This window comes from Pteropus alecto, unplaced genomic scaffold (assembly GCF_000325575.1).
Source record: "Pteropus alecto unplaced genomic scaffold, ASM32557v1 scaffold182, whole genome shotgun sequence".
Classification (NCBI taxonomy): Eukaryota; Metazoa; Chordata; class Mammalia; order Chiroptera; family Pteropodidae; genus Pteropus; species Pteropus alecto.
In genome coordinates, this window is record NW_006433946.1 from 4,542,727 (window position 1) to 4,554,938 (window position 12,212).

At 35.5% G+C, this 12,212-nt stretch overlaps 1 protein-coding gene across 3 annotated transcripts in view; it reads right to left on the minus strand.

Annotated features, from left to right (window-relative positions):
• Positions 1–1,022: 1,022 nt before the first annotated feature.
• The window catches only part of DIAPH2 (diaphanous related formin 2), a 781,302-nt gene continuing 770,112 nt past the window's right edge, over positions 1,023–12,212 (minus strand). For 2 of the 3 annotated variants that reach the window (XM_025044410.1, XM_025044409.1), the window contains one exon: positions 1,023–6,200. In XM_025044410.1, coding sequence (XP_024900178.1) covers positions 6,136–6,200 — 65 coding nt within the window. In that variant the 3' untranslated portion in view covers positions 1,023–6,135. The remainder of the gene's footprint in view (positions 6,201–12,212) is intronic. The other variant, XM_015586720.2, reaches the window with a different exon arrangement.

Below are 12,212 nucleotides of genomic sequence, written 5' to 3' on the forward strand. Positions count from 1 at the left end.
GATCTCATTTAGCCAAAATATCGATGAAAATATTGGCTGAACCTCTATTAGCCACGATATAAGGTCATCATGGCTAAAAGTTGAACTCCGGCCAGTTTCCAAGAACTAGGAACAAAGTCATGGTTTGCATAATTCCTGAATTTGCAAGTAGTTTTGTTTTTTTCTCTCTCTTTCTCTGCAATGGATACTAACTGTAATAATATTTTATTTGTGGCTATTGGGACTCTAGATATCTAAATAAATTCAGTCTGTAAATGTGATCTTTGGTTATAGCTTTCTTTGTATTATAAATCAAAACTATACAGCATGTTACATGCATTGCATATGTATCAATTTCCAGATTTCCACTTTCATTCGAGCTCTTGGTATTAAGCTCAACTCCCTAGTTGTCAGTACTGTTTCTCAGACTCCCTACTAAGGAATTTGTGTACTTGGGTCTCTGAGGGAGAAAAAGCCAATGTATTTGTTTCCTGGAGCAAACCATTCCAAGGGAAATGGTGATCTTGCTGGGTACTTTGGATAATATTGTTTATAGACCTGGTTATGACCTTGTCCAGCCCTCTGTCTTCAAGTTGGCCCACCTATGATGAAAGACTCTTTTGAAAGCCCTTCAGAGAAAAATTATCTATAATCCTTTATTACTCATTCTGAGCATTTTTGAAGTCCATTTGCTTTTATTCTATAATCAAGAGGAAAAAAATAACTTTTTCAATAGAAAGTTTCTCTGGAGGATGTAAATCACCCTTCTGACCCACCTGGATTTTTAAGTTGTGCAAACATCTTTCCACTGCTCAGAAAAGCACTGCTGAAAACTACTTCAAGAAAAGCTCATAATTTCCACAGATATGTGCGTCTTTGAATACATCCCATGATTTCCACCTGACCAGGTCCTTATAGAAACACTCTTATACTTGTGTTCAGTTGAAGCTTCTCCTTCTAGAACATGCTTACATCTTGTCTTGATACTTCAGTCTGTGCCTTTTCATTCATCCTTAATATCAAATATCATAGGCAGCACAACATTTAATGTATATCTTAACTTTATTGAATAAGTAAGTATGCATTACATATAGATTGCAAGTCATTCTTGGTCCTGTGAAGAGAAAGATGTTTATTCCCAAGGCAAAATGAGAGCATGAATCTACAGTTGTGTTGCTACTGAAATACTTCTGGGTGTCTTGGTATGGGCACAATCTCCCTCAATACACATTCAAAACAGGCTTTGCTGTTACCTCTCCCTTCAGCTGAGGGAGTCACAATATCTACAATAAATATGTAAAGAACCCTTTTGCATCAGAAGTAGTTTTATGCCTATGTTATGAATCATATAAGTCATTTGGTAAAAGATTTCATAAAAGGGGCAGAAGAGATACACCAGAGCTCAGAATTGGAACCAGTTATTTTTTCAAGTTAATTGGCCATAATGGCAAAAGTATCAACCAAATTTTAGAATAGCCTGTTCAGCTATTTAACATCAAAGCATGCAGTAGCCTGTGCAGACAATAGCTTTTAGGGACAACCTTGAATTTGACTTGAGCACCAAGGATGCATTTTAAAAAGTGAGAAGTACAATTATGTGCAATGACTAGTGCAGTGAGCTGAATGGTAGCTCCCCAAAGGTATGTCAATGTCCTAATTCCCAGAACCTGTGATGTTACCTTATTTGGAAAAAGGATCTTCACAGATGTAATTCAGGGATCTCAAGATAAGGAGATTATTATGGATAAACTGGCTGGGCCCTAAATGCCATCAAAAGTGTCCTTATAAGAGGGAAGCAGAGGTAGATTAGATATACAAAGGGAAAGGTGATGTGTAGAGCAGAGAGAAAGTTGGCCACAAGCCAAGGAATGATGAGTCACAAGAAACTGGAAGAGGTTGGGAGCAGATTTCCCTCTAAAGCTTCCAGAGGGAGTGTAGCCTTGCCAACACCTCAGTTTAGGACTTCTGGCCTCCAAAACAGTAAGAGAATATCTGTTGTTTTAAGCTACAACATTTGGAGTAATCTGTTACAGCAGCCAAAGGAACCTAATACAGATTTTGGTACCAGGAAGTAAGGTCCTGCTAATATCAAATACCTAGAAGTATGGAATTGGCCTTGGAGGTGGGTAATGGGTAGAGGCTAGAAGAATTTTGCTGCATATGATAGAGAAAGCATAGATTGCCTTAAATAGACTGTTTGTTAAAGGTACTTCTGATAAGGGTTTAGAAGGAACTGAGGTACATTTTATTGGAAACTGGAGGAAAAGTGATCCTTGTTATATAGTGGCAGAAGGGTTATCTGAATTGTCTCCAACAGTTGTATGGAAAGTAGAATTTGTAAGTGATAAACTTGGCTATATTTAGCTGAGATTTCCAAGCAAAGTATTGATGATATGGCCGAGTTTCTTCTTGAGCTTACAGTAAAATACAAGAGGAAAGAGAGAAATTGAGGAAAGAACTGTTAAGCAGCAAGGAACCAACATTTCATGATTCAGGAAATTTTGAGCCTATTCAGATTATAAAAGAGGCTAAAATTAGAGACTCACTATTTGGATAGTATGCTCTGGAGATAAAGCCAAGGGTGTGGCTGGACAATCTTTGGCTAGTGTTGGAGAGATTAGGTGTTGATTAATGGATCTGCTCAACCATCTCAGAAGCCAGAATAGAGATGAGGTTATCCAGCAAAGATCTGTGAGGACTCTCTTGTCTCACTATTGAATCAATGTGACATATGTGATAAGCCCAAAGAGTTTTTGAGAATGTTATACCAGCAGAAATACTTCCAGGTTGGCCTGAAAGGGACAGAGACAAAGTGAGAGAAAGTTGTCATACTGCCAAAATTTTACAGACAGGGAACGGGCTGATAAAATTGCATACATGTGCTATCCTTCAATATAAAGGTTCACTCCTAGGGCAGAGCTACAGATACAGTGGCATAGGCCCAAGCATGGGAGCAGATACAGAAGTGCAAGCCATTAGCAGAGAGGGAGAGACTCAATCCATGGGCCAAAAGGGCAGAACTACAGGCCTAAAGAGCGGAGCCCTGAGACAAGAAGGATTATTGTCAGACCTCAAATCCTAAGGGGATTTTGCTGTATGAATTTTGAAAATCATCGGGATAGATGCTTTCCATCTTCTCCTTTTTGGAATAGGAATGTCTATAATTATAATTCAGTACCTGTCCCACCATTGTATTTTGGAAGCAGATGATTTGCTGTCTTGTTTCATTGATCCATAGATGGAGAGGAATTTTGCCCCAGGAATTTTACCTATACCTGATTTAGATGATCTAGATAAGATGTCAGACTTTTGAACTGATGATGTTTGAATAAGATTCTAGACTTAGAGTTGATACTGTAATGAGTTGAGACTTTTGGGAATGTTGAGATGAAGTGAAGATATCTTGCACATGGGACAGACCTAAATTTTGGGGGGCCAGAAGACAGACTGTAGTGGGCCAAAAAAGAGATATCCACACCCTAATCCCCAGAACTTGTGAATGTTACCTTATTTGGAAAAAAAAGAGTCTTGCAGATGTAATTCAATTTAGGATCTTCAGATGAAATTATCCTGGATTCTCTGGGTGAGCCCTAGATGCCAACGTAAATGTGTTCTTATGAGAGGCAGAGAAGATAATGTGAAGAGAGATGCAACCATAACTCAAGGAATGCCAACGGCCACCAGAAGATGAAAGAGGTAAGGGAAGATTTTCCTCTAGAACCTCTGGAGAAAGCATGGCCCTTGGTTTTGAATATCTAGCCACCAGGACCTTGAGAGAGTAAATTTCGGAGTTTGTGGTAATTTGTTATAGCAGTTAAAGGAAACTAATTTAATTAGTAAACAATTTAAGGGTTTTGTACTTGCAAAAAAACATTCTGAAGAAAATCTTCATAAATTGGTACTTCTCACATGTGGTAGTAATAAACCCAACAAAAGACATTAGTATAATTTGCTCCTATATTAAAATTGTGACTATGTACTTATTTTTGGGTGATATTCTTCTACGTAAAACAAAACTGCAAATGGCTAGAGCAGGACCATTCTAAATCTGGGAAGCAATCCCCTGAACTCAATTACTGAAACTTCATGAAAGACCCTGAAAAGGCTTCATAATGTTTGTGAAAAGCATGTGGGGTTACTCTAAATAGAAATATAAATTTATCCACAATAGTACTTCATTTTTCCCCCACAAACTAAAAAATAAGGCAAGTTCACATCTGGAAAAGGTGATACACATCAGTGTTTCCACCTTAACCAGCTTGATAATATGGCATGGCAAATGCCCCTAAATTTTAGTCAAGGTTAATATTTTATAATGTCATTTTCCTATAGCCTAAAAATCTATCAAAATACTAAAACCATACCATGAATATTTCAGAAAAGACTTTGTGAAGTCCAAAATACACACATTAAGTATTTATATAAATTAGTAGAACCTAAATCTTTGTTAAAAAACAGTGTGATATTGATATGTCTCTTAAAATTGTCTGTGTATGCCTATGTGCATCTTAAGATGAGAAAAAAACTGTAAAATCTCAGATACTATTATTCTTTTTGATTTCTCTACTGTAGCAGCTTCATAGCTTTTTAAAGTATAACACCCAAGTAAGAGTGCACTGGAGGAAAAGGCAGCAGTTTGAGTCATTATACATCTATATAAAAGAAACTCTGAGCTATTGGTCACTTGTTTACTTTATCTCAAGTGGTGACTTGCCAAGCCAGTCTGTTCTTGCTGAATGTCTAGAATGTGCTTTGGAGGAGTAGAAATAAGATTCTCTAAGATATATACGTATAAGAAATCTTTTACAAGAATCGCAATCACCTGCATGGATTAGTTTTAAAATTGCACTCCAGAGAAGTTATACCACATTATTTCAATGCATATTTGAAAACAATAGACAAGTTAAGTATAACTCTTACTCCCTCATTGATTTAAGAACAATGTAGGGCCTATTTTTCTCCTGGAGTTGTTTATGGCAGCATCATTTTAATTTGTTAATATAAGGTAAGTAAGTATGATGATGACTGAGAAGTTCACTTAGTCACTGAGATGTGGAATTATTGTAGCAGGAGCTATAAATATATACACATACGTACACCTACACACGTATAATTTCTTTTTCTTCTCCAGACCACCGAGGCAGAGTTGGAAAGGGGAGTAGAAAAACATGAAACAATTGACCTTTTATTTTTCTGCTGCCTCCTGCAGAGAGAAATCTTTTTCTTCTCAGGTCTTCTAGAACTCTATTCCCTGCTGTCAAGAGGGTCATGGGAGAAAGAAAAATAGAAGAAATAAACCACAGAGATTAGGACTCAATATTTACCCTTAAAAATCTAAATAAAGGTAATAGAATTTTCAGGTTCATCCCTAGCATAAACATTAAAATGTGAGGTTTTTCTCAAAAATAGCCATTTAAAGTATTTGTATAAAGTAGATATATGTGCATAATTAGAAAATACTCCTTTCAATAAAGTTTTGATCACTTTCTCTAACTGCTTCCATTAAACTTTGGTTTATTTTTAGCAATGATAAGTGCCTGCAATATCATGCTGAAAATGCTAGCTTAATGATAAATTTAATTTCAGCCAAAGCAGATGAAAATCCATCAGCTCTGACTTGAGATAAGATTCTAAATAACTTGATGGCAGTGAAGCAGTACTTTTTCTGAGATTCTAAAATGGCTTCTCTTACAGAGTTAATACACACATTTTCATTGGTCTTTTCCTTTTCTGTTCAACAGGAATCAAAGCAGACACTGAATAATTCTATTATTTTTCTTGTTTCTTTTTTAGGGACGTGGACTGCAAATTTGAGTAACATAGTAAATTTCTGACAGAATGAATGTTTTCGAAAGCCTTAGAACTCTTCAATTTCTTACACTTTTCATCATCATCATCAGGTCACTCACAATAAGAAAAAATATGCATCTCTACATTAAAATGGAGCACACATTTTATAATCCTGGTAATTGTGTTCATAGTAGAATTGTGAGAGGAGTCTTGCAATAGCTTTACAAATGCAGGCTGTTTCATCTGGCTTAGCTTGATCTTTGCAGAAATGCACTTATTTCCTCTCCATCCCTTGAGTGCATGTTTTGTTCTCAAAATGCTTGATTTTGTTTACTTAAATATTTTTATATTCTTTGGCATCAGGAATCACTTAGATGAGCTAGCTCCATTGTGGCGAGAGCGTGACCTTTCCAAAGGTACTCGTCTGTTATCTGTAACAGAAAGAGGAAAAGAACCAAAAACACGGTGAGCTTTAGATCTCAGCTATTACAGGATGTCAGGTCAAAAGAGGGCTACAAATAGTCCTGAAAAATCACTTCAAATGAATATGTAAATAAGTAACAAGGAACCCAGATCTGAGGAGTTCACACTGCAGCTGCCAGGCTGAGTTCAAGGGTTCTGCAATCAGCACTAAATGACTTTCCTTGGTAAGTGAAGTCAGAGTGATAAAAGAAACGGAAGGATTTCCTCAAGTACAATCCCCTTGGAAATAGCTGGCGACAACAAAATTCCTTGGTAAAGATGTTAAATTGAAAGGATCTATGTGCAGTGCCTTTTGTTGGAAAGCACTTAAACTTCCCATGAGTTTTCTATCTATATGTTGGCTACCTCTAGAGGACACCGGTGTGGGCAGAACAAAAACGGTTATTTTTTTTATTTTTTACAATGATTGCAATATGTGGCAATCAAACCAGCTACTAAGTCTTTGCCTGATTGCATGATGTAAACAAATTCAATACATTATATAGTCATTATGGGAAATGAATAATGAATTGGTCCCATTCCCCTCACCCGTCACAGGAAGAATAATCACTGTAGAGATAACTGTTGGCACAAAGCTTGGAAAGCTACATTTTAAAGCATTGAAAGTTGCTGGAAATAGTTTTAACTTTAATAGGAAAAAGGTTTACAGCTCTGCATTGAGACGATCACTACTATGTTATTGTCACCTGTTTTATGCTCAGCTTAAATGCAATTAATGTGGGTGAAAATCTCTTTCTGACAAAAGCATAATATACTTAGATTCTCTATTTAGAATAAGACTAGGTCCATAAAAATAATGACAACCACCAGCACATACATAAACTCTAACACTTTATACTTCTTAAATTGCTAATTCACACAACAATCCCTGGAGGTAAGCCCATTTCATTCTATCCTATTATCTCTACTTTAGTGAAGAAGGTTACACAGCAAATCAATGGTATGATGGGGGATTATGATGCAAAGTTAATGCCTAAATATCTGGCCTGCTTTGTTCAGAGGTAAATGTGGGGGCCTCTCAAACTACTACTCATTTCTTCCCTAATGATGATGTGAAAGGAACACATTCTGACTGTCTCATAGGAGGATGGACTTTGAGAAGTGCCGACATTTTGCCATGATACCTTTTCCATATGTGCTGGTGACTCTTGACTGACTCCTGGTAGTCTGTGATCAGCACACAGCAAAGAAAGCTAACTGGCTTCCATGACCTTGGCCTCATTAACATCATAGTATGAGTACACTGAACCAACCAGCTGTAAGCTTAAAGTGCCTTATAATGCATTGTCACTGAGAGGTAAGAAAGAAAGAGGCATTTTCTCTTTTTAGAGATATATCTGAGTGATGGAATATTTGGGTATCCTTTTAAAGATACCATTTAAAAATTCATTATTTAGTTTGTGATATAGATCACAATTCAGCTAAAAATGAGAAGATAACACTCCTAGATAAAGGGCTTATTACTTAGATGTCATTGGTTTGCATACAGATTGGTTTGGGACTTCTTAGAAAACATTTAAATGTGAGATTATAATATAATGGTTACCATTGCATTGCAAGCATATAAGCATTCAGTGTTAAAGCCACCAGCTTTGAGAATGATGATGCCATTCACAGAGGATTGTCCCAGATCAAAGAAAGGTTTGTGCTTCAGTGGTCTTACGAAAAAGAATGCCACTGGCACCCCCTACCATCACTCACTGCCTACTGGATTCAAAAGAAGTACCATGTGCAAAAACTCAGCCTTGCAGGATTAAATGATGTGATGTGAGGATTCACACCAACCTGCAACTTGCTGGTAGCATTTGGTGTGAGAAAACTAACTTATAGGTCAAAATGAACTGAAGAAAGGACATTGAAACTTTTGGAAGGCAAGATAAATGTTGTTTCAGGGTTCAAATCTAGCTCTTGGCATATACAAAAGAGAATTATTCTATATTATCTGCCTTCCTCCTTCTCTTCCTTTCTTCCTTCATTTTCTCTCTCTCAATTTTTTGGTATCTAATTGGGTCCCTATGTTCATGAGATAATTATAAAAGGAAGCAATTCTGTGAAAGTCACCACTTATGTTTTTAAAATATTAACCTACATCCTTGTTTATGAAAAAATGCCATTAGAAACAATGATAGCAATGACTGGTATGAATTTTGTGATTTATTTACAATTCTATTGTAATGTTAATACTATTTTAGGTACAAAATACATATTTATACTCTAGACTTGTATGGATCAGGCCACAAGTACAATTTAGAGGATAACATGTGATATGCCTATATAACATAAATATATATGTGCATCTCTCTTTACATTCTAATAGTTTGCAATTGAATGATGATGTTCCATGCTTAGATTCATGCCTTCATTGAAGCAGAGATTGACAATCACTGAATTTTTTGAAATACAAATTCTATATTTATGGTATTAAATACTAATGGGTAATAACTAGTGACTTGATCCTCATAAAATCAGGGCACATAGTTGGCATCAAATTTATGAGAAAAGAACAGATGTTAGATATTATTGCTGTTAGAGATGATGGAGTAATTTGGTTGATTATGAGAGTGATTGCATTTTCTATTTGGAGACATAGATAGAGGACACAGGTGCCCATATGATATAATTTGAGAGCTCCAGGATATCCAGACTGAACCAAATTCACTTTTCTATCTAGTCTGATTTTCCCAACACTAGTGATACTAGAATAGTTTACATGGTGAAAAAAGGGGCCTCTTCTCCAAAAAATCAATAGTTTAAAACATATATATATGATGTGGAGGGCTTTGTCAGTGGCTTTCCTTTCCAATATGCCTGTTGTCCTTTTGTAAATCAAAGAGAGGTAGATAGCGGGAGGTGTCTGCGTTTGTATACTTGTTGGGAATATTGTGCAGTGTGATACAGGCAAACACATTTCATTAGAAGATGGGGAGACATGATTTGTCATAATCTTCTGCCACCATTTTAGTAATATATGAGGTAACATGGTGAATAAGAAAGCCTAGAGATTCTAGTATATCGTTATGGTCTAGGAATTCATTAAGAGATTCTATTGCTTGCAAACACAAGGACTGATGCAGTAGTAAAGCCTGAGATGTTAGTCCTAAGATGGACCTTCCAAATCCACCACAATTGGGTATGCATACCCTAACAGATTCTCTTTAGTCACCAAAAGGCTTGTCTTTAAAATATGCCCCATATGAAGGTGAAAAGATTCTGCTATTACAGAGGTTGACCTGGTTATAAAGTTGAAAAGAGGCACATAGTTATATGAAAGTATGCATTCTATGGGAGAAGGATTGCTAAAATTAAAACAATATTCTAATCTGTCATCAAAAGAGAATATAAATACATGGCCCAGCTTTAACGGTTTCCACATATTCTGAATGTCAGATTAACCAGCTCAAACCAATGTCAAAGTTTTCCCACTGTCTTAAGAGCAAGAAGCTTTATGCTTTTTCTGAGCACAAATTGATTTGACATTCATCTCAAAATCTTCCCACCTAAGTCCTACAGTGAATAAATTAAACCCATTATTGCATTGCTCTAAAATTCATTCATGCCATCATATCTTCGGCAACTGTATACAAAGCACATCGTCCATGAAATAACTGAATGTCACAGTTTCAGGTCCATAGCTAAATCTATACCACTAATTTCCTTCTTACTGAAAGCTTTATCAAGTGAAATAACTGAGCAATAAGCATATCATAGATAAGGTTTAAACAAAATGTTATGTGAGATCAAAGGACTCAAGCCTGTGGTATGTAACTTGGGAATGTGCAATTAATCCTCTAACAAAAGTGAGTGTATGCCAAAGGTACAAGGCATCTTGTATAGTGCATGAGCAGGTCAGGTTGAAACTGAAAAACGGATAAAAAGGCCATGTCCATTATTCATTTCCACCCAGGTTAGGTGTCCATCTGTTGTCTATGAAAGAACTGTTTCCTTCCTAGTGTTTCATAGGGATGTAGATGTATCAATATTGACCTAACACAATGCACAATACTCTCCCAGCAAGGTAACATACAGTAAGTGTGCCTGGTATATACTGTACATTGTGTTACAGAAAATCCAATTTTAATGCAAATTAGTTGGCTAGAAAACAAAGTAAAAGAAACCCTCTGTAATTTCCAAAGCTCTTCAAAAGTGAAGGTGTGGCAGACTGACCATCAATGGGTAGACGTTGTTTCCAGCAAACTGAACTAACGGGACTGGATTTATGGACTTTAGGCTAAGAAAACCAAGAAAATTTTAGATTGCTTCAGGAAATGACTATTGAGTAACTGCATTCTAAACACTGATGAAAGAATTTATTTTAGATTGTTATACTGATATCTCATATGAACTTAAAATGTTTTCCCTTTTGTCCCATGATTGCTTGTTTTTTTTTTCTCCTGTGATTTTAGAGATCCTGAATCGATACGACATCTCTCTCATTAGAAATGACTAGAAGGTGGCAGCTGAATTAGGTTTAGGCTTAATCTCTTGGTGGAAGACAGCCAATTCCTGTATAAGTTGGCCAGTCATTCTTTTCACTCTTACTACAACAGTGTCTTTTTAAAAGAAAAATATATATATATGTTGAGCTCAAGCTACATATACAACTTGGTGTTATAATTTTTCATTTAATATTTTATTGTTGAAATTTTCCATGTCATTAAACTCTGAAACATGATATTGAAAACATGATTTTTAATGGCCACATACTCTTCTTTTTATATAAATATACCACATTTGGTTAACTATATCTCTACTGCTGGACATTTAAGTTATTCCCTTTTTTTTTCTGTTATAAAAAGCCTCACAATGAACATTCTTATAGTTATATCTTTACATACACTATATGTGGAAGTGGCATTATTAAGTATGTACAATTAAGTCCAAAATTGTACTCCAGAATAGTATTAATTTAAATCCAATTGGCAGTAAGTATATGAATTTGTCTGTCTTAATTTATTGTTGGGTATTAATCTTTCAAAAAATGTACTAATATGAAAAGTGACTAGTGGCATTTGCTTCATTCTTTTTTCATTTCTTCAATTCTCAGTGAGGTGGAACTTTTCATATATTATTATCTATTTATATTTCTTTCTTTAAGTGCTGGCTATGTCCTTTGCCCACTTATCTTTTGGGGTATTAGGTTTTTGCTTTTGTTTTTATTTTGAACTCTACATATTAAAGATGGTTGCCAATTGAAATATTTATTAGAAATATTTTCCTTAGTTTGTTGATTGTGTTCTGGGCTTTTAGGAACATAAAATTTCATTTTTGTTATTTTTATGTAGCTAAATTTATTGATCTTATGCACTGGGATCTGCTCCGTCATTTTTAAGCTTAGAAAGTCTTTTTCTAGCCAGAGACATGTGATAATCATTCAACTATATCTCTTCTGCTTCTTTAAGGTTTGATTTTTTTTTTTTACATTTAGTTATTTAAATGATCTAGAATTTATCTTGTTGTATAATGTCAGATAAGTTTCTACATCGGTTGCTTGTTTGTTTGTTTTTTTCCTTGCACATAGGAAATGGGTTGTCCCAGCACCATCTGTTGAATAATTATGAATTTCTACACTGATTCATGATACCTCCATTATCATAAGTTATCTATACTAGGGCATATTTCTGTTCCATTGACCTAAGTATTTTACCAACCATTTTGGTACCAATATCTTCTGATTTCATTATTTAATCCTCATAATATGTTTTAATATCTGGTGGAGATACTCATTCATAATTTATATTTTCAATTCAAACATGTGCTTTTAGGGTACATTTTGGGATGCTACATCATGAAATCACCACGAAACATCTTGAAAACAACACAGTTTGAAGAACGAACCCAGTGGGTACTAACTAAGCTATCTTAGTAAGGCTAGGCAGATGTTTTTTTATTGAGTGTCAATGAGACAAGTGATGCTAAATAATATTTTGAAGATTTCTCCTCAGGTTCCTCATTTCTCTTTC